This window comes from Clarias gariepinus, chromosome 9 (assembly GCF_024256425.1).
Source record: "Clarias gariepinus isolate MV-2021 ecotype Netherlands chromosome 9, CGAR_prim_01v2, whole genome shotgun sequence".
Lineage (NCBI taxonomy): Eukaryota > Metazoa > Chordata > Actinopteri > Siluriformes > Clariidae > Clarias > Clarias gariepinus.
Window position 1 is genome coordinate 5,824,056 of NC_071108.1, and position 22,662 is coordinate 5,846,717.

The 22,662-nt window shown below is 37.9% G+C and overlaps 1 protein-coding gene across 1 annotated transcript; it reads right to left on the reverse strand.

Moving 5' to 3' along the window:
• Positions 1-2,233: 2,233 nt before the first annotated feature.
• Positions 2,234-21,773, reverse strand: LOC128530106 (sodium- and chloride-dependent creatine transporter 1-like). Its single transcript, XM_053503827.1, has 15 exons — positions 21,711-21,773; positions 16,685-16,761; positions 15,972-16,147; positions 14,121-14,252; positions 13,052-13,319; positions 11,650-11,782; positions 10,936-11,070; positions 10,113-10,216; positions 7,732-7,856; positions 6,222-6,334; positions 5,655-5,783; positions 5,411-5,513; positions 4,933-5,033; positions 4,273-4,443; positions 2,234-3,156 (listed from the first exon to the last, which is right to left on the reverse strand). Exons 3-15 carry the CDS (start codon positions 16,144-16,146, stop codon positions 3,010-3,012), a joined length of 1,836 nt encoding a protein of 611 aa, XP_053359802.1. The 5' UTR covers position 16,147; positions 16,685-16,761; positions 21,711-21,773; the 3' UTR covers positions 2,234-3,009.
• Between the last annotated feature and the right edge of the window lie 889 nt (positions 21,774-22,662).

Consider the following 22,662-nt stretch of genomic DNA (forward strand, 5'->3'; position numbering starts at 1 on the left):
ACAGTAGCCTATACATCATATGCAGTTAAATATAGTAAGCCTGCATAAAAACGGTAAGCATGTTCAAAAAGCCTTCAAGTGACAGAGATAGTAATTTATTAAATTATATAATGAAAAGAAATTATAGTGGTAAACTTACATTTCACCATGTTACTTGTGGTACGTGGTGTGTGTGATGACGTGCCCCCCTGGAATGCCAGCAACCGCTGGTCACCCTTTATTAAGGGACAGAGCCAGCTCCTCAGATGGGGTGGTGCCCCCCCCCCTCCCCCAGTTAGATGGGCTTCAGCCTTCTTTCTATTAGCTACATGACAGAAAGAATATACTAAATCGTGTTTAATATCAAATATTACCTTTTTGCAAAATGTTCTTGTGTTTCATTTTGACTTGGCTCAAAGTTCTTCTGGCTCCAGACGGATTACACCTTATTTAATAAGGAATCGTATATTCCCAGTCAATATACATTGGTATTTTAACCTTAAGAAGTTAATGGCAGGAAAAGTAAATGCTTTCATAGTGATTTAACAGTCAAAAGGATGCTGAAGGGGTGTTTAATTATTTTGCATTATAATAAAAGGGGAGGCGATGTCAAACTTGCAATTTGCACTCACGCATTTACTCTGTCCATGATTTATTTTGCCAAAGCCAACTCTTCCCCGAACTTCCCCGAAAATAACACAGCTAACCAGTTTATTGTCATTACATATTTGTCAGTTTTTTCTTTTTCATTTCATTTTCAAATGAAACAATGCAAACACTCAGCAAAGTAAAAATAACATGTGACTGACTATTGTCCTTACAGCTTGAGTGGTGAATTGTTAATTTATTATGACTTTCTAAACTGGTGTTTCGTTCGTTTAAACTTACAGTTACAGCAAGAAATACATATAGCATGTTGTACTTTATGTATCAACTATGTTAAAACAATGATTTGAACAAGATATGCAGCATGATTAAAACCATTTATTTTAAACAGCATAACTTACTGTCTGTAAATTGAAATAAATCTTGTCTTTTAAAAAAATTACGAATCTCTCCAGCAGTACATTCTTCAACGACCTTATGATGGTTTGGTTCATGTCTTGGAGAGACAGCCACTGAACACTGATTACTGATTTGAAATCATGCCGCTTTAATCCACTATGTTATACACGTTTGAGCTGTTAATATAACATGTAATGAAGGTGTTTATATAGATAATAAACTGGTTAGCTGTGTTATTTTTAGCAAAGTTCATAAATGAAACATTACGAAATAAAGTAATAACTTAGACGTGCATCCTGTTCTTGGTTTGAGTAGGTAAATCTTTATTTCCGTTGTAATTAACTTAGACTGCGCAAAAGGTGTGCAAAGCTGAGCTACTTGAGCGCTTCCGGAGGGCTGTGATTGGTTGAATGGTGAGGTTGCATCTGATTGGCTAAAAAGCACTTACAGACTTTGCAGGAACGTTGGAGCCAACAAAGTCTCAAAAATACACACACACACACACACACACAAATTCAGGAATATTCACACACGTAAGTCGATTTTCACATGCACAGTAAATTTTAAACATTCTAAATTGTGTGCCTCATGTCTTTTGTGTGAATTATTTATGAGACTGATCTGCTTCCATAGAAATGTGGTCATAAAATAATCATGAATAAATATATTTGGAAATAACTTAAACGCTTAGTGAAGTTGCATCAAAAATCAACAGCCATGTTTAATAGAAACTAAAACTATTTTCACACACACAGTGTGATGAAAAACAGGATTGAAACTAAACAGCCACATGTACTAATAAAGGTCATGACACTATACACTGATTGGGACAATTTGTTTACTAAAGGAATGTCTATATTCATCTGAAGCCTGTGTAATAAATTGTGCACCTTCTGTGTTTGCAGGTGCTGATAAGTTTATGGATGACATTGCCTGTATGATCATTTATCCCGGAAGTGTTATTCCACTCTATGGTTGATTTCACAGTCTTTAATAGCAAATACGTAAAGGCTCATACTGTACCTAACCACTTCATTCGACTTACTCATTGCTGTGGAATGCTGGAAAGGAACCTGGCCCAGATCAGTGTGCGAGAACATAGCCAATAGCTATGTATGGGATTAGCCTGGATGGGATTTTGTGTTTTGATATAAAAATGCTGTACAGTATATGTTAGCCCAGATTCTGATTTTTTTGTTTCAGTTAATACCTCCTTAATCTATTTATTATACTGAGAAACATAGGAACAAGAATGGAAGGACAAAAAAGTTTACATACCCCTTTTTGTAATTGATCTTTAATCAAATATACCAAAAAAACTTAAGCAGAAACATTTTATAGAAGTTACATCTGGTCTCTGACTCAGACTACCAAAATCACTGCTAATTCATTTCTTTTCTACCATTTCTTTTAATTTTTTGTTTCTGTTTCTATGTTGATTTGGATTTGTGTTTTCTCTGCTTGAAAGTAAAATTTTGTCATCCTGTATCCCTCTATCTAAGAGCTTCTTTATTCTCACAGACTGGGACTTGATGCCCTTTATATTAACTACATGCCCAGCCCGAGCTGAAGAAAAAGAGCCCCATAGTATTACCTTAGAGTCTGTAAAAATACGAAAAAAGGAACTCATTATTTAAACCACACTGAATGAAAGATTTGTCTACACTTTTATACTTTAGTTGTGTCACTGTCCCAATACTTATGGAACTGACTATAATTTTATTATTCTCATAAAATCAACTATTTTCTATTTTCTTCACTAACAGACCCATCAAGCCAGGAGGAAAAGAAGACTGAGTGGAGCTGAGTGTGTTACCATGGAGTTAGTTTGTTGTTACAGCGCACAGTCAAAAAGCACAATGATGAAAGAGCTATTCATTAAAAATCAACTATGGTAAAAACAGTGAACCTTGTGACACAGTAACCTGACCAAAAACATTAGCAATTCTGAACATAATTCTAACTTTCCCTAACTTTCCCTAAGCATGTTTTTGGCGATGGCGTATCCATTTCATTCTCCAACTTCTACAGGGCGGTGTCATTGACGTTGTCCATGCTGTCTGAGGTGTCTGAGGACGGTGGTGATGGGTTTCTGATGCCAGTTTTGGGTGCCATTTGGGTGCACTCCAAATGATGCCGCGCCCATATAGGTTTGGTCAGATTCGTCCCGCGCTACAAATCAAGACAAAAAAAAATAAAATAAATAAATATATATATATATATATATATATATATATATATATATATATATATATAAAACACACACAACTCAGAGGTCTGATTTATATATCTATTCTCTTTTTGAATATTTATTTATCCAAATATTTGTCACTGTAATCTAATTTAATCTAGAAAAGGGGCATGATTCAGTAAAGTATAAATGGCAGCACTAACATCGTGTAAAAACTGATCCTGACATTTTCTCATCTACAATATTCCAGGTTCTGTTTGCCAAAATAAAAACAACCTAGTAGCCTATTTAAACCATCAGAACCCTGATCAGGCAGTTTCTAAGGATGCTGTAATGTAACCGTATCATGTTATACCACATGTTCATGTATTCACTTTAAAGAGTGGCATTTTATTTTCTCTGACCTTTCTCTTTATGTCTCTCTTCAAGAGAGACAGAAAGACTCTGTCATTTTGGTCATTGCCTGGAAAATCATTCTGTTCTACTTCCAGTGCAAACTGAAATCAGCCCACTTTTCAGAAATAAAGATGCTGCTTTTCTTCTTATGGTACGTTGTCAATAAAATACTGATAACCCAAATGCAAAACTCCAAATGGCATAGGTAGACAAATCATAAAATGTCCATTGTCCATGGCATTTATCTATCTATTGATATGATAATGATTTATTACGCTTGTCCTGTGTAGGGTTGTGGCGGCCAGAGAACTTAAGGCACAAGGCAAGGGACACCATGCAAAAGGTGCCAGTGCTTCACAGGGCACAAGAAAATTTAGAATTTATGGAGGGAGTTGAAACTTGGAGTTGCCAAGCGACAGGCAAGAAATCTGGTAACCAACTACAAGAAACTTTTACCTCTGTGCTTGCCAGCAAGGGTTTCTTCACCAAGTAAAGACATGTTTTGCTTGGCGATTAAATACTTATATTCTTAGAACATTTACAAAATACGGAATTGTGCTAAGATTTCTGCCCATGATAATCACAATTACAAGACATTAAGATGAGTCTGCTTAACACTAAAAAACTCCTTGATTACGCTTGAAAACACTAATTGATTAATGCTGCGTACACAGACAGCAGGACTCTTGCGTGGGCCATACCTCTTTAAAGGATCCTTTGGCCATGATGAGCTTGTAGATGACGCTAACGGGGATGCAGAGCATAGAGGAGAGAGCCAGCAACCATCCGATCATCTCTCCCCACCAAGGGTACACATACACATTGTTGTAGGTAAAAGGCTTGTAGTTCACCAGGTGGAACACGAATATTCCCTGAGATGTGTAAAAAGAGAGGGGGGGCGGAGGATACAAACTTCAGTTAGTTTCATCACATGGATCTGTACTCTGTGTGTATGTGTGTGTGGGCTACAGTAGTAATAAATGTGACACTCTGGACACGAGCATGCTTTAATAATTGAACAAGATTGCATGATGGTGTTCTCTGTCCTTTACACACTTGATTAAACTCCTAAGCTAATCATCAAACATAGGAGCAGGTTCAGGTGTTGTTAAAGCAGTGTGCTAAGATGCTAAATGTTTTGGCTTTTGGTAACTGGATATGCCTGTGACTGGCCTAAACATATAGACTGTTCTCGGTTCAAATTCCAGCCTTGAATGAACTGCTGTGGAGCTCAATGAATGTTACAGTGTATAAAATGCACAAGATTATTGGAGAATTAGGGATAGGGGAAGAAAAACTACATCATTGCACTTTTTAGCTGTTATTGCTGTAGGTGAAGAAGCAGAAACAAAATCTCTCACCATGCAAACACATGGGGTAAGAAATGACAAGCACCACTTCATCCAAGGGAAAGGCCGATACCCGATCATGCGGGCAATGTCATCCATAAACTTATCAGCACCTGAACACACAGAGAGGGTTTACACACTTTAATACACAGGCTTTAGTTCTTAAAACAGTTCCAGGATCATCAGCAATCTCCATCAGCAAATATCAAAATGTTCCACCTTCACCCACAAAAAAACCCACCCTTAACATAGCCACAAATTTAAAGATGTTATAAACATGTTTAAATGGAATGTCTGCCATACAGTATAAGCCCCTAAAGCTGTACCTATAGAAATAACAACATAGTCGTATCGAAGGTGGAACATTTTTTAAAAAGTTCTTGCACTTTGGGGGAATGCTTTGCAGCCAGAAAATGCTTAAGTTAAAAAGAATCAATCAAGTGTCATACAGTGTAGCTGTTATAGTTTATGAGGTGTTAGTGAGGCTTACCATAAACCCAGGCAACAACCACACATTCCCAGAATGCCTCCCACAACAGGGTCACTCCACTGGCTGAATAATAGTCAAAAAGCTGGAAGACGTACATCCCTCCCTACACACACACACACACACACACACACACACACACACACACAGAGGTTTACAGAATGCATATTAAAATCCTCCATCAATAATGTAGAAGATGTTCTACAGTGTTCAATACTAAAATATTTGCTTTAATTCACACACTCACCTGTGTAACCATGGAGAGTCCTATTAGAAAATTTACTGTGCAGCAGATCGCCACAGCGATTTCTCGCTTGTTAAACTTTGAAGGGAGCAGATCCAGCATGCCAGTTACAAAGCCTTCCACTCCGACAAACTGCACGAGGAGAAGCAACACATCAAATTACCTACCGTTCAGACTGACTGCCGGTGCTAACCCTGGCTCATCAAATCAAAACTTAATGCCACAAATACAAAACACAAAACAAAAGCATGTTTTTTCTGAACTGTCAGGTTAGGCTGATCTTCATTCATTCTCTTTTGAGTGATTCAACACGCTTCCATATGATTGACCTACTTAATGATTAAGAAGGTATGGAAGAAGACTAAAATAAAAAGTGAACTTTTGTATCCTATAAAGACTGTATATGGTGAAATATGTGATATATGTGAAGCTGTACATTGAAATATTGAGGTGGTTCTTTATGATCAGAATTGGGACCCTTTACCCAGAATTGGGTCCTTTGAGCAGGATATGTGTAACGAAACACCATTTTCTTGTCAAATTCTTTCAATTTGACCTTGAACGACTCACCTGACTGTTTAGTCCCAGCACCAGCAGCATTAAGAAGAAGAGTGTGGCCCAGAGTGGTGACACAGGCATCATCGACACGGCTTTGGGGTACGCGATGAACGCCAGGCCCGGCCCTGCAATCAGGAAAACAGCATAAGACATGTTCGTCACAACAGGCCAGAGGTAGATGGCGACACACACCAGCACACTTACACAACACCAACTTCAAAAACAGAGAGCAGAATGGAAAGGCACTGAAAAGAAAATAGTTTGGGCATCTAAAAGAATACTTCTTGTTTAATTATCTGAGCAGTGTTCATATTAACATTAAGAGTGATTCGTGACAGCAATTTAGTATAGGTTTGTTTGGATTCAGTCAAAAGGACATGCATTTGAGGTAGCACCTGGGATATAAACAGTGATATTAACAGTGTTCTCTCTATATATATACAGGATGGCTGGACAGTGAAACTGAAACACCTGGTTTTCGACCACAATAATTAATTAGTATGGTGTAGGGCCTTCTTTTGCGGCCAATACAGCATCAATTCGTATTGAGAATGACAGATGCAAGTCCTGCACAGTGGCCACAGTAATTGATTTTGAGCAATTCCTCTTGCAGAATAATGGCCAGGTCACTACGTGATGCTGGCGGAAGAAAACGTTTTCCGACTCGCTCCTCCAAAACACCCCAAAGTGGCGCAATAATATTTAGTGGGACACTTTGAGCCTAGAATATTGAATCTAATTTTCTAAGATTGTGGATTTGGGGTTTTCATAAGCTGTAAGCCATAAACATTTCAATTACGACAAAATATCTTGCTTTGCGTTTAATGAGTCTCTCTCATATAATAGTTTCACCTTTTAAGTTGCAATACTGAAATAAATGAAATTTTGCCCAATATTCTAACTTGTGGAATTTCATGTGTAGTTATATACAAGTTGGGTAATATCAGAATAGCTTAGGGGAAAACTTCTTTTTTTCACATTTGACTCATTTTGTCCTTCATTAAATGCTCTTATTCAGAGTGAATTACAAAACCTTTTTGGGCCTTGCCATTTTTTATTTGAGTCAATTTGATATCGCTAATGCTTTGTTACAAGAACCTATATTTCTTGCAGGTTCTGAATTACAACAAGCTACTAAAAGTGTCTAACAAGCATTAAAATGCTATGTTTTTGATTGTTTAAATATCACATCTAATACAATGTGATCACACTCCAGGCCAGCAGGTCGCAGTTTTGCACCAGCCATTTACAAATTCAAAACACGAGATGCGAGCAAACAGTTTTTATTAAAAGCTGCGGTATATTTTTTATGGTATTCCGAATTGACAACTGACACATCTATTCAGTTAATTGAATCAGTATTGCACAGCTCTAGTATCCTGTCGTCTTATAAATGAAATGCTGCAGCTAATACTTGTCCATGTTAATCACACATATTCTACAAATTAATCATTTACTGTAAGTGTGACAACAACAACAAAAATAGGAAGGGGCAAATACCTAACACTTGCTGTAGTCCTACCTGACTCTGCCACTTTTGAGATGTCCACACCCTGCTCAGCAGCCATGAAGCCCAGAGTGGAGAAAACCACAAAGCCGGCGATGAAACTGGTGCCGCTGTTTATTAGGGCCAATACAAATGAATCCCTAAAAGTTACGGGAAAAGCAAAAGTCAGTCAGTGTCTGGGACAGACACCGGAGTCAAATTCTTCTGAACTCAAAAACATTATTTTTGAAAATGGTTTACCAGTATTTTGTACCATTGTTTATGTTTCTGCTAGTAATTAGCGTGTGTTATCCAAGTTAATACTAGTCATTAAAAGTTGTCTGGAATGCCTTGTTAATGATATATCAAATATCAATGATATTTGTGACCCAGATACTGAAGTCCTATCTACTGTATGCCAAAAGTGAGATTAACTAGCAGTAAACTACCCAGCTGGCTAAGTTAGCTAATATTATAATATTGTAGTGTTTTTACGCCGGGAAGAATGCTGGAGAGACGAGTGAGCTTATTTGCTACCCAATGCAATGGCTGGGAGTACTTAATTAAGCACACAGCATGTAAGGCATGAGCAGCACCTTCACTCAGGAGCCTACATCCAATTCAGCACTAGCTTGAACTGGAGCACATTTCACACGTCACACCCTACACACACAAACAGGGCCGAAGCCACCAACCCAAACACCTTTCCCCATCATGGTGAACACACACCGACATCCCCGCAAGGCATGCTGGTCGTCAGCCGCCGCCCCGCCCACGCCACACTGCCCCCACCCGAGCTGTGACCGTCCCTGGTCACCATGACGAACTCCGTTTCGGAGGCGTGGAGGCGGTCGGCGCTGGCGGTGGAAACGCCGGCGTCATTTGGCAGGTGAGGGGTGAACGCGAATGTAGTCCTGAGGCGGTCCGGCCTCCAGAGTTCGATGGTTCCCCGGCGTGCGGCTGTGGAGGCGCAAGACGGTCCCGGTGGGGCAAAACTCGTGCCCGCCCTGCCAACCGCACCCGGTAGATGACATCGGAGAGCCGAGCTGGCTGTGAGTGTCCACGCCCATTCGCCCCATAGGTGCCCCCACCCAAAAGTCTTGCGGCGGTGCCCGCGAGCGCTGGGTGGGGTCCTTCTGCCTGGCGATGAGCGGTTCACAGTTCCACAACCCGTGGGAAACAGTGGAGCCGGTGTCCACGAGCGCCCGCAGTAAGACGCCGTCCGGCACACAATCGATGTAAAGCCCCGCGGGGCTCCCCAACCGTCCACCCGGCGCTAGTTTAGCGGCTGCTGGTGTACGCTGTCCCTCAGGCCTGATAACCTTGCAGCGCTAGGTTCACCTACCAAGCGCCACTGAGCTGCGGGCGGTCGCTCGGCTCTCCCGCCGCGATGTGCCGCCGATATGGGCTCAGCGCGCTCAGCCTCGCGCAACGGCAAGTCGCTTTGCCGGCTAACGGCGCACGGAGCTGTATCTTGCTCCGGCGCTTGCGCAGCGCCAGCCTCCGCCCTGAGATCCAGCGCCGGGATTTTCTGCTTCCCGCTCCGCGTTGGTTGACGTGGTGTGCTCGCGCTAGCTCCGCCAGAAAAGCGCTTCTTCTGCGCGAGTAGTCGCTCCGCTACTCGGCGGCCCGCTTGGATTTTTAGAAGGTCCTCCTTTGTGCGCTCGAACCCGTTATTCTCCATCCCACTTCTGACACCAATGTAGCTTTTTTACGCCGGGAAGAATGCTGGAGAGACGAGTGAGCGTATTTGCTACCCAATGCAATGGCTGGGAGTACTTTATTAAGCACACAGCATGTAAGGCATGAGCAGTACCTTCACTCAGGAGCCTACATCCAATTCAGCACTAGCTTGAGCTGGAGCACATTTCACACGTCACACCCTACACACACAAACAGGGCCGAAGCCACCAACCCAAACACCTTTCCCCATCATGGTGAACACACACCGACATTCCCGCAAGGCATGCTGGTCGTCAGCCGCCGCCCCGCCCACGCCACAATATTAACCCATGGGTAAGCTGGTTTCCAGTCTTACCCGGTTCAATCTCGGCACATTTATGACAAAAGCAAATGGCTCGAGCTGTATTTAGAATTTTTTGACTTATTAATTATAGGAAAAAAAAATACAAAATATTGCTTCATCTATGCTAGTTATTTTTAAGGTTTGAAATTGTGGCAGGAATTGACACAACAGTTTAATCTGCAGTAAGTGATCAAGTTATCAAGCTTCGCTGAAATCATATCTTCTTTTTTTTAATCCTTATGATCTTTATGTGACAGACCTTCAAGGTCGATAAAGCTCGTAACCCAAATTTTAATAACTGAAATCATAATTTGAACTGCGTAGCCGCAGACACAACAAAAAAAAAAAAGAGGGAAGTAAAAAATGCAGTATGCTAAAAAAAAAGATTTACCTGTAGCAGTTATTGTTGAATTGGTTATAACTGCCAAGAGCAGTCAGGGCCCCGAGTCCGATGGCATAAGAAAAGAACACTTGAGTGCCGGCATCAATCCAGACCTGGAGGGGAGAGAGAAAGAGAGGGGGTGAGAATAAATAATGAAAATAAACGACAGATATGGTAAATATCCCTCTAGACTTCAGATTACGGAAATTTTTCTAATTATAAACTTTCTATCAGACCTGAAAGCTTAATGTGGTGCAGTGTTAAAGGTCTTGGAAAGGTCACTGCTTTACAAATAATAGACTTACTACTGTATATCATACTGTATGGAAGCAGTGTTCATTTTTAGGGGTGTTTTCCTTTCAGGGTAATTAGATACTTGACTAAAAGATATAGTTTAAAAAATAATTTTACCCTTTTTCCCTCAAACTTTGCTAAGTAAGTCGACTTGTATATTGCATTGCTTCCTAAAGTATGAGGTGAGTCGTCAATACCAGCAACTGCGACAAAGGGGGTTTTCAAAGACGATTCGAGAGTTTGACAGAGTGCGCGACAGTAATAGACATTCCCTTTGAGTAACCACTGTATCTACAGTAGCTGGCCAAGTTGAGCTGTGAACATTACGAACATTTATAAATTATTAAATAAATTGTCAGGGTTTCTAAGGGGATAGCTTTTATATAGTGAAGGTAAACATATAAAACCTTTTTGTCAGGTTACCGGTAACTACATTTGGGCTAACTCAATATCTGAATATTCATAAATGTATGAGATTAGATGAATTAGTAACATTTTGGACCGCTTTTTTTTATAGACCCATCCCTTCAGTGCTCACCTGTGCATCTCGAATCTTTGACCATTCAGGCTTGAGATAGTAAACGATACCATCATAGGCCCCAGGAAGGGTCACACCTCTCACCATGAGAATGAACAGGATAATGTAGGGGAATATGGCAGTGAAATACACAATCTGCAGCAGACATAAGTGATAATCATGAATATTATAAACAGGGCATCAGCTGAATATTAGTCCCTTTTTATTCAACTAGATGAAACACATTCAAGAATGTTTTTGAAACTTTCTAATCATTAATTTTTCCTTCCTGCGAAAGCCAAAATTAATATTTGGCATTCCTCTATACATAGTAATTCAGAAATCTGATATTGAGAAAAAACATGCTAGCAATTTATTCAAAAAGTAATGTTTCCAACATAGTGATGTTGAAGCTAGATGCATGCAGCATGTCTATTTAAGGGCTCTGATACCTGCGTACTTCATGCGATCATTAGGTTGCACCGTTAAAGGTATCAGGGCCAAACACAAAGCAAAGACAAAGTAGGCAGCAAGTCAAAGATTAAAGACAAAGGCAAAAACAAAAGCCGGTGTCTAGAAAGAGAGAGAGCGGCACACCAGCAGTCAAGTGTGCACTCTCAGTTTAAGTTAAAAAGTGCAAAGCATAAAAATCACTCATACTGTAAATCCTTCGTAAGGGCGGACTTTCCCTAAGAGGATAGAGAAGAGTTTATAACATGTTATAGAGGTCCGTACCTTTCCTGTTAACTTTACTCCCTTCCATATGCAGAAGTAAACCATCATCCAGACTGCCATCAGACACAAAGTCACCTCCCAGTTGATCTGTCCTGGACTGTCCAGGCCATCAGACAGCTGGAGCACCTTATTCCTGCAAAATGGAAGACAGACAACAGTGCCCAATTCATACTCACACATCCTAACTAAAAAGTTAGGAAAAATGTTATATAAATCAGCTCCAAAACACACATTTTAAACAGATGTATCCAAGCTCTTCCCTGTTCCCCTTTTACTCCCACAGTTCAAAAATATGCAGGTTAGGCTAATTGGCATTCCCAAATTGCCCATGGTGTGTGAATGTGTGTGTGTGTGCGCACCCTGTTCAGGGTTTATCCTGCCTTGTTATCCCGTCTCCTGATATAGGCTACAGGCCCCCCGAGACCCCATATACTAGATAAAGCTATATACACTACTCACAATAAGTTGGGGATATTGTTATTTACATGAGGACTTTTCCTATTTGCTTTGAATTTGAATGTAATAAGTAAAAGTTCCCTTTGATATTACTAATAATGTATGAAAAGGAACACCATTTTCATTAGTTTAATATTTATTACCCACAAAAATAACAAAAATTGACAATGTCGGGTGTTTCCAGCATTTGCTGCAATAACAGCTTGTCAGTGACGTCTTATGCTCCTCACTAGCCTCATGATGTTGTTCTGAGGCAATGTGTTTCACTCTTCAACAAGTGCTACACACAGCGACCTGGCAGAAAGGAAGAAAGGAACTCTTTTTTTCTGACTATGAGAACTAACACATGCTTCATCAAGCCTCTTGCACCTTTTTCAAGTTTATCTCACGGGGTGCCTTGAATTCATTATGGAGTTTTATGTTTGTACATGTTAATTTTATTTGTATAGCACTTTTTAAAAAATGAGAATGTCACTTGCAGCTATTTAGAAATGTTCTTTTAAGATTTACTTGCAATATTTATATTAAAAAATGTTCCATATTTAAAATAACTTTAAGATATCCCAATTTATTTTCTATCCATATAAATATAAGAAATGTTTTTTTCTGTAAATTTATCAGGTATCTTTACGTTTCATACATTTGAGGACCTGAAAACAGCCTCAAAAAATTTCTGCCCATATGCATGTCTGTCCAGCCAGATTTTGTCACTGCATCACACAAAACATGCGCCATTAATTAAATCAGAATGTTGAGTAGAAGTGAAGTTATAAGAAGTTCGATGCCAGATTATGTCACAGCATCTGACATATTTTTCCCCAATTTAACATTTATTTCTGTACTGTGAAACATGATTTGAGGGAGACTCTCCGAACATTTACATAAAGCAGTCTCCTTTGGTGCAGTCTTACCCTGATGTAAAATACAAACTGAATAATAAACTTACTCCCAGAACTCAATGATAGGAGATGTGGCGTTCTCTAACTCCTCACAGGTCTTGTTCATGAAGGTATAGTTGGTGCTGAGGGTGCTGTTCTTGCAGGCGTCATGGCGGAAGGTCTCGATGCAGTTCTCTGTGTTCCAGTAGTTTGTGCAGGTGGACCAGGGCAGTGTGGCTGTTAAGGATTTGATGAGGTAATATAAACCCCAAGCCAGGACCATGATGTAGTATGTGTTGCAGAAGAACACTATAACCATGGAAGCATATCCGAGTCCTGAGACACACAGTATAAAAATGTAGAGGTTTCACTATCAGGTACTGACAGACTGCTTGTTTCTCAACATTTACAGTACAATACAGCCTGATTGAAAAAAGCAGTCACAGCTAAACTGACACTCATTTCTGTGTTAGATGAAGTTAATAGTATGACTGGATAATACAGCAAAAACATTACATGGCATCTGTCTTTGTTCTCATAAAGGAGGCGGGGCCTGTGTTTTTGGTGTAATATCATCTTTTAAGACCTGATGAGATGATGAGAGCCATGGCATGTGTTTAATAATAATTGAGGTGTTGTGGCATACATTTTTCAAATCTAAAAACGTGGCGTTACTGTCGCCCAGCTGCTTTGGATCCTAATAATCAAGCAAAAAGTAAATATGAAATTAAAAGATAAAACTATTAAGTAAAACCAAGAGTAACTGAGCTCTGGGCCCGTATTACCTACAGTAAGCGTCTCAGAATCACTCGTAGGAATCGGACTCCAAACATCTTTAAATCATGTTGTTTTTGTGCAAGAGCAAGTTTATTATTTACTCGCAATGTTTATTATTTATTAACTCCAATAAATTATTTAAGGAGTAAAATGAAAGCAACAGAAAATGTTTATACATAAAATACTTTAAATTTAAACCTTGGTATAAATTATTGCTCATTTGTTGTATCACTTACTAAATGTGGGCGACTATTAAAACCCTTCTATACTGTATTATCTGTCTTAACCTTTTTTTTTAGATTATTTGGATTTTTAATAAGATCTGTACTTTCAGGAAATGAAATAGTTTTACATTCATACCTTTGAAGAGTGGAGCGATGTTCCACACGGTGATGCTTCCAGCCTTCATGAACTGGCCCAGAGCAATTTCCAGGAAGAAGACAGGAATTCCACCGAGGAATATAAACAAAATGTATGGAATGAAAAAGACTCCTGGGCAAGAAAGAGAAAGAAAATACAGAAATAGAAAGATTGGAATAAGTTCAATTGATAGACTAGTGATGAAACACAGTATGCCCTTACTCCACTTTGGAGTTTCTCTTGCCATGCTGAACTGTTCTCTACTGCACACCTGTACTGGTTAGCTAATTACATTTACGGCATTTGGCAGACGCCTCTATCCAGAGCGACTTACATGTTCATCTCATTATACAGTACATCTGAGCAGTGGTTAATGGGGTTATGGACATGCTCAAGGGCCCAACAGGGGCAACTTGTTGATTGTTGGGTGTGAACCTGGGACCTTCTAAGCCGTAGACCAATGGCTTAACCACTGAGTTACCCCTGACCCCATCACCTCAATTAACGTTTTAGCTTTAAAAAGCACGCCAAGAGATTTCGTCAGCACCACACTTTCCCATTCATGCAATTCAATATCGACTTTGATTGACGCTTGGAAGAAGAAAATATATCAAGACCATTAGAAGTAGCAGTAGAAGGGTTAGTCCAAGTACTGGAGAAACAGATGCGTCTTGAGTCGTCGTTTAAAGATAGTCAAAGTCTATGATGTACGGACATCTAGAGGAAGCTTTTAGTTTAATGAGGATATGTCCTCTCTTTCTGCGTCTCTTGCGGCTCTTGTTGTGATGCAGCAGATAAACAGGATGCCATAGTTGGGCAGGTACAGACTCTTAAAAATAAAAAAGTTGGCGGTGTCTGTGAATGTCCACTGTTAGTACAGTCAGGCAAATTGTTAGTAGCCTGTATCTTTAACAGTGTCAGGCGATCGTATACCAGCAGAGAGGACACATTATAAGAGACAATTAAAATAAACACAGCAATTAATAAAAAAACATGACAGAGTAGGGCAGCGGACCATACACAGCAGCGCCATCTTGGAAAGACAAAAAGTTGACTCCATCCATTTGAATCCATCCCTTTTTGAGGTCTTCCATCAACGACAACCAGAGGCACTGGCCATAACGGCAGGTGGCATCCATAGGAGGGCTGTGTTGTCACAAACCAGCTAGATGAACCTAGCACTTTTAAGTCCTAACTCCACTTTTGCACACCTGTACCTGGATAACTAATTAACATTTCAGCTTTAAAAGTACGCAAAGAGATTTTGGAGTGTCTCGCTTGTGTGGCTTGTGTTTCCTTTTCGTGTTTTATTCAGTGTTTGATATTCGATATATCGATATATCTTTTCTTGAACTGATTTTTGTGTATGACCTCGTCTGTTTAACAGGGTCAGTTTTGGCTAACTCTGCACTTTACAGCACTCTTCCAGCCACAATTAGCCACACTCCATAGCTATGTGCTTTTTGATTGAGTGTGTACTGATTGAGTGTTGTGACTGTCGTCATGTTCATTTAATAAGCCTTTAAAGAGGAAAGGCTTTCCAGTTGAGCAGAATCACATTCACACAGCTTCCCCTTTAAAGCCCTACAGTGGGGCTCTCCATAAAAGTCTTGGCGCACTAACCTCTCATGCCCCATGTCTCATGACTCAAGTCTTCAGCTCTTCATAAAAATGCCCAGAAAGACAGGAGAATTGAAAAAGCATAAATAAGAGAAGAGAAACTAGAATGAATGAATGTCATGTAAGAGGATTGCCATGACAGCATGTGAAGTAGGCTGGGATCACAGCTGGGAGGACATTATTGGAAGAACCCCCTTTTATTATTATTATTACTATTATTTTTAAACTCACCTCCACCATTTTTGTAGCAGAGGTAAGGGAAACGCCACACATTCCCCAGACCAATGGCAAAGCCCACACAGGACATGATGAAGTCCATATGCCTGGTCCATGTCTCTCTCTCCGGCTTCCCCTCTCCATTTGTGCTCATGACCAAGCAGTCCGTGCTGAGTACTCTGTTGTCCATTCTAAACACACACACATACACACATATTGGCACACAGTCCCAGCCAGTGACAAAAAAAAATGGAAAAATAAAATCAATATTGTCAATACCTCTTCCTTTTAATGTAAATGTAAATACTACACCGCTTTAAATGGGCACCTTTGAAAAAAATCCACAAAAACACTTAAAGGTGAGTCTGAAAAATCGCTTTGGTATACGTACATCTCTCGTGCCCTCACCAACCGTTCAGTCTGAGGAAATTACATTGACCAATTTACGTGAATAGAATTGCCAACATCATCATCACTTCTGCGATCCTCTCAGGTTGAAGAGATAATAGGTGTACCCGTGCTGTGTGCTTGTTACTCCTCAGTCTGGCTCTTTAGCTCTAATCAATGTCTTATTTGATGGTTTGGTTTGATGTCATAGCGTGCATTACAATTACTACACCCCCTCTATATGCCAATATACCAGGAAATTATAAGCCTATGGAATGCTTTCACTTTGCATGTCTGTAAACTGATATAACAAGTAGTAAATAAAAGGCTAGTATACTTACCGGAAAAGAAAGGTTTGTTTGCCGCTTATCAAATTGGATTCAGAAAATAGAGGAACACTATGGACCCAGTAATATTTCTAGAGCATGAAATAAGAAAAAAATCTAATAATTAAACAGTGGCTGCAATATGTTTTTTGTGGAAAAGGTCTACAATATGCTGTGGAAAAAGAAGCTGATACTAAAAATGCACATGATGTGAATTGAAAAACATTTTAATTGGGTTAAGGATTTTTTTGGGGACTTTTTGAACTATTCAGGTAAAAATAGGTTCAGAAATACCGAACCAGTGTAAGGTAGAAAATGGGACTCCCCACTGGAGCATGTTAAATCCAACACTTTTCTCTATTCTGATAAAGTATATTTTTGGAAATATTTCAGCAGATATGAGGCTTTTTGCCAATGATGGAGCTTTATGGAAATGGGGGAGATTTAGCTTTTCAGCAGAAAAAAGTCATGTAATTTACAACAAAGATAGTCAAAGAAAGTACAGTAAAACTACCCTTTCCATGTAAGACCTCGACTCATGTCTGATGTTTGTGCCACACAAGTCAAAATCACTCCCTTCTATTTTCATGCAAACCCAGAGATTAGATTAGATAGGAGCACCAAACTCAAGCACAATACTCAAGCAAAAGATGCTGACATTTAAAGTTAAGACTGAATTAAAAATTCCAGCATCAGTCCGACACACTTGCCGTTTTTTTTTTTTCTGGTCCCATTGGCTTTCTATAGTGATTATTGTAAATGAAATAAGAGAAGGTGAACTCACTGACATGTGCTATGACATCCAACATTTAAAGTGTCATGCACCTGTGCATTGGCTATAAATTTTCATACAGCATAATTACACCTGTCATTTCTTCAGCCTGAAAAGGTCACAGAAGTTTTGATGATGATGTAGGTAGGTAAGGCGGTTTTCTATCCACCTGAATTGGTGAATGTAATTCCTTTACAGTGAAAACACAAGCTTTCTGGGATAAGCTCCAGGCCCCCCGTGACCCTATACAGGACAAACAGTATATACATACAGTATGACTTCGCCCATTTCTATTTCATCCCTGCATGATTATTGGACAACAATAACTTTTTTAACACCATGCCATTTTCTACGGCTATATTCATGGCGAAAGTCAGTTTGTGTTATTCAATATTCAAAAGATGTTTAAAATTATGTTTTTATAAGAAATAAGAAAAAACCTAACTTTTTTAAAAAAGTGTCAGAATAAAACAAGTTCCTCACAGGATTAAAATAATTACAATTAAATACAATATGGATGGACACCGTGATGGATTTTGTCTAGAGAAAAAAATTAGGTAGCTTTTGAGTGTCCTATTCTGCATCTTGTATAAATTTGATCCCAACGTCAAGACAATAATCACTACGAAAGGCCAATAGGACCAGAACACCAAGTATGTGAGACTGACACCGATTCAGAACAAACAAGACCAGTTTTCAGATTGAAAGAATATACATACAAAAAAGAAGTGTTAAAATGAAAAATAAATGAACCAATTAAAAAACTAATTTAAATTACTATTTGGTGTGACCAGTGGTATCTTTGCTTATGGCATACATGGTATGGGTTTATGGTAAACCTCACTAACATTACATACAGTACAGTTTATACTGTATATGGATCAAACTATAACAGCAGCACTGAATAACACATGAATTTTTTCTCTTTGACAGTACTTACAGAGCTGCTCAATTACTGGCTTGGGAATGACAGAAGAAAAAAAAACTAAACGTCTGTACTCTTTTTTTATTTTATATATTGTACATCTATTATTTTTATACCACTCTTTTTTTTACACTATCTTGTATCTTGTGACTTATTTCTAAGCTTTGGCAATACGAATTGAAAACCTCAAAGCATCTTTGAATCTTGAGAGAGAAGGGGGGGGGGGATTCGGTAATAAACTCCACTGAGTATTTTACAGCGTGTGAAACAGCGAAGCATGGCGGTGAAATACGGTACTGCACTTTTACCGTCATGTCCGACGAAAGCCAGGCCGAGTTGGCCTCCCTTATTTAGAAAATAAATCGAAAAATTATACAGTGATTTGTCAGAAATATGTGAAAGGTAAGCCAGGGTAAATTTGAATTACCTTAGTACAAAAATAACCTAAAAAAATGATTAACCAATCGGGCAAAGGTTACTGTCATACTTATTATGCCAATAAAACACAGCTAATATATTATATATAGTTTTTTAAAAATATTTTTTAATTTAACAAATGATTATAATTGAACTCTGATTCAGTCTATTATACGTGCAAAGTATGACATAATTAAAGAATCAAAATAATTCAATAACTTTTTTTTACCATAAGAGTTACACACGTAAACATATCTTCACTATGAGTAAATGTATTATTGCTACTAATAAAACCGTTGGATCTTTAGAAATCAGTCTGTTACATTTATTTGTTTGTTTGTTTGTTTTATTATCTATAATTAAAATAAAACATTTGTGACATATAAATACATTTAAAGTGAATAATTACATACTACATACTAATATTTATCACGATCTATAAATGTACACCTTTTGAAAAGTTTTTTATTGTTAACGAGTAATTATTTTAAATGCAAATCGCAGTTCGATCAAGTGGTTCTACGTGACAGTAGATAATGAAACATTTATAATAAAAATGAAAAAATTTAACATTATTAAAAATTATTTCTTATAACATTATTCTTATTTTTTTTAATAGCTGGAAAGCTTGAAACTACAACTGACACCTTTTGAAAAAATAAAATATCGAATGTAGCCTATATATGTATATATACATACATTAAATACTGTGATACATAATTCTGTTACAATTGCTTAATTATATATACAATTGATAAATAAATGGTGAATAAAACAAACAAAAAAAACTGAATGGCCTACGAATTGTTTTAAGTACATTTTTAAGGGGGTTACTTGCTATGCGTTAAGCAGGTCGCAGTTTTTTTCTCGCTTTTGACGCTATTACCGCTAGTATGTAAAAGCCGCGCCCTGTTGTTTTCCCTGCGGCTAAATTAACCGTGTTTTCAGCTAAAGCGGCGGCCTTAACCTCAGGACTCAACGATACAACTTGCGTTTATTATGAACAGACTTCGGAACTCTGTGAAAACTCTCTTGCTCTGTCTCATTTCCCCCTCACTCCTGTCTCTGTGTACTCCTGTTCTCTGTCCTCAATCTTAGTAATTTGTGTAAAAGAATTCACGTGAGTGTTTTATAGATATAGCACAATTAATGAGTTCAGAATAGTGCAGGTGGTGAAAGAGTCTCTCTCTCTCTCTCTCACACACACACACACGTGAACAATTCTGCACAAGCTAAAGAGTTAATTTTTACTGAAAAAAAATCCACAGATTCTTAAAATCATTTACATTTTTTAATGATCGAATCACTGTCACCTTGTTTAATATATTAATAGATTTTAAAAATCCAAATATATTCACTTATAATTTTAAATTTGATTTAAAAACTTTGAGGAATTAGCTAACAGCTATTCGTGACATGTACTTTATGCAGGAGATATGATTGTGTCCTCAGTGAGAGGGACTCACTAAGAGACAAGCAGTCCATCAATATTACACGATGTCAAGCCAGGAGTAGCTCAGTGGTTAAAGCATTGGACTACAGATCGGAAGATCCCAGGTTTAAAACCCCACAACCACCAAGCTGCCACTATTGGGCCCTTGAGCAAGGCCCTCAACTGCTTAGATGTATACAGGGATAAAAAAATGTAAGTCGCTCTGGAGAAGAGTGTCTGCCAAATGTCGCCTGAGTGACCTTTTCCATCGACTCATTGTGTTTCATTAAGCTTTCTAAAGCATTAATTTTAACTAAATATAACAGTTATCATTTATAACATACAGTAGAGTGTATGAAAAATATATTTTAAAAAGTCAAATGACTGGCAACGATGGCTGCCAAACATAAAAATAAAAATTGAAGTAAAATATGCAAAAACATGCCCTGTACGTGACAAAAAACAGTAAGTTTCTACTGTAGCTGTTTCTACAGTAAGTTTCCATTTAAAAAAAAAGAAAAACAAAAATTAGAGATTTTCAAAAATAAACAATTATCACAATTACAAAAACATCTCAACATCTTATCTTTTGCAGCATTTTGAAAATGGTGCAAAATAAACTTGGGTATATGTAATCTGAATGGTAGTCACCTTTAAGTGGCAGTAAACTGTTGCTTTTTTAATAAAAAATTTTGTCTGTTTTTCTGGTGTTCCAGGAAAAGGGTTGGGAACTATTTGTTTAAAATAATGCCGACCTTTTTTTCAGCCACAAAAGGCTGAAGTCATATTGTACCTTATTACGAACCGCCCTCCAATGCCACCCTGCCAAAAAGTTTTGCCACCCCTGCGCCATCCCATGTAACATTCTCTCTCTCTCTCTCTCTCTCTCTCTCTCTCTGTCAATACCTCAGGGACTGCAAATGAGCCCAAATCTCAAGGATCAATTGTTAGGAAAAACACAAGAACAGCCAAACGTGTGTACTGGAGACACTATTATAAAACAATAAGGAGAGAAACACATCTTGCAATTTTTTGGAGAATTTTAAGGAATAATAACTGTGTAAAAAAGTGCTACAATATAACAACCAGATAGCAATTAGCAACAAGCAGAAACCAGAGATCTTGTCCAAGACATTTGTCAAAGTGTCCTAACCTAATAATAAGCTAATAATAATTAGCAGTTTATATTATTTAATGTATAATTAGTAGTCTAGTAGTAGTAATAGTTTAATTTACATTGCATACAGTAAATAAAACTCAAAAGTGTTTGTTGGACAATATCCAGATCAAAAAAGCTGATGTTTATTTAGTTGGTTAAAATCAACAAAAAATATTTCACCCAAAAGTTGTAAGACACTCTTTTCTAATCCTTGATGTACTCATTAAAACCTAATGCAATAAACAAACAAACAAACATGTAAATAAATAAATAGTTTTAGAGTACACTGAAGCATTTACTGAAAAGAATTAAGGAAAAAAACTGGAAATGACTTACCCAAAACGTTTAAGTAAAACCTGTGACTTGTGATTAAATTTCTCATGAACCTGTGAAGTGCTGTGTGACTCTGATGAAAACTAGAATGACCAGAGTTTTGTACCCAAGAATATCAGTTTTGTCCTTGAATGAATTTTGTCCAATATGACTCATTTCACATGTTCCGGGAATTTCGAAAAATCTGACAGATACATTGTTGTGATACAATACAGTATAACATCCAGATAGATGGATGGAACAATCCAGCAGGTGGCACAATTGCACCTACAAACAAATATATAATATTTTATATATTAATATTAATAATATTATTATTAATAATAATAATAATAATAATAATAATAATAATAATACATATTATTATTTTATAGTTTTATTGTTTATATTAAAATATCTATTGTATTTGTTTTAGAAAAACAAGCGTTCAAAATTGCAATCTGTAAATAAGGGTTTGTCTGTGTGAGTGAGTAAATGAAGTTTTAAAGTTTTAAATATTAATGTATTTTAATAAGCTACTGACACCAGGAGAGCCACAATCAAACACACTGTGTGACAGAAAACTTCCTTTATCTGTTTCATATTTTTGCAGAACAAAGACTGTAAATTGTACAGTGTACAGTAGCTCAAAGGAGAGAGAAAGAAGAAAACCTGAACGTCAGAAAGTTAACACTTTATATATGACATAAATATTAATTTTCACAAAGTCTGTTGCTTTAGTGTTTTTAGACCTTTTTGACAGATGTTACTATGGTATACTGAAGTATAATTTCAAGCATTTCATAAGTGTCAAAGGCTTTTATTAACAATTAACTTTACACAAAGAGTCAGGTTTTGACCCTTCTTTTTCTAAAAGCAACTTCTCCCAACTATCCAAGAACAGTCTGGTGATGAATAATTCCTTTAAGTGACTTGGGGAACAAAATATAAAACTTTTGGATCTATGGCTAAACAT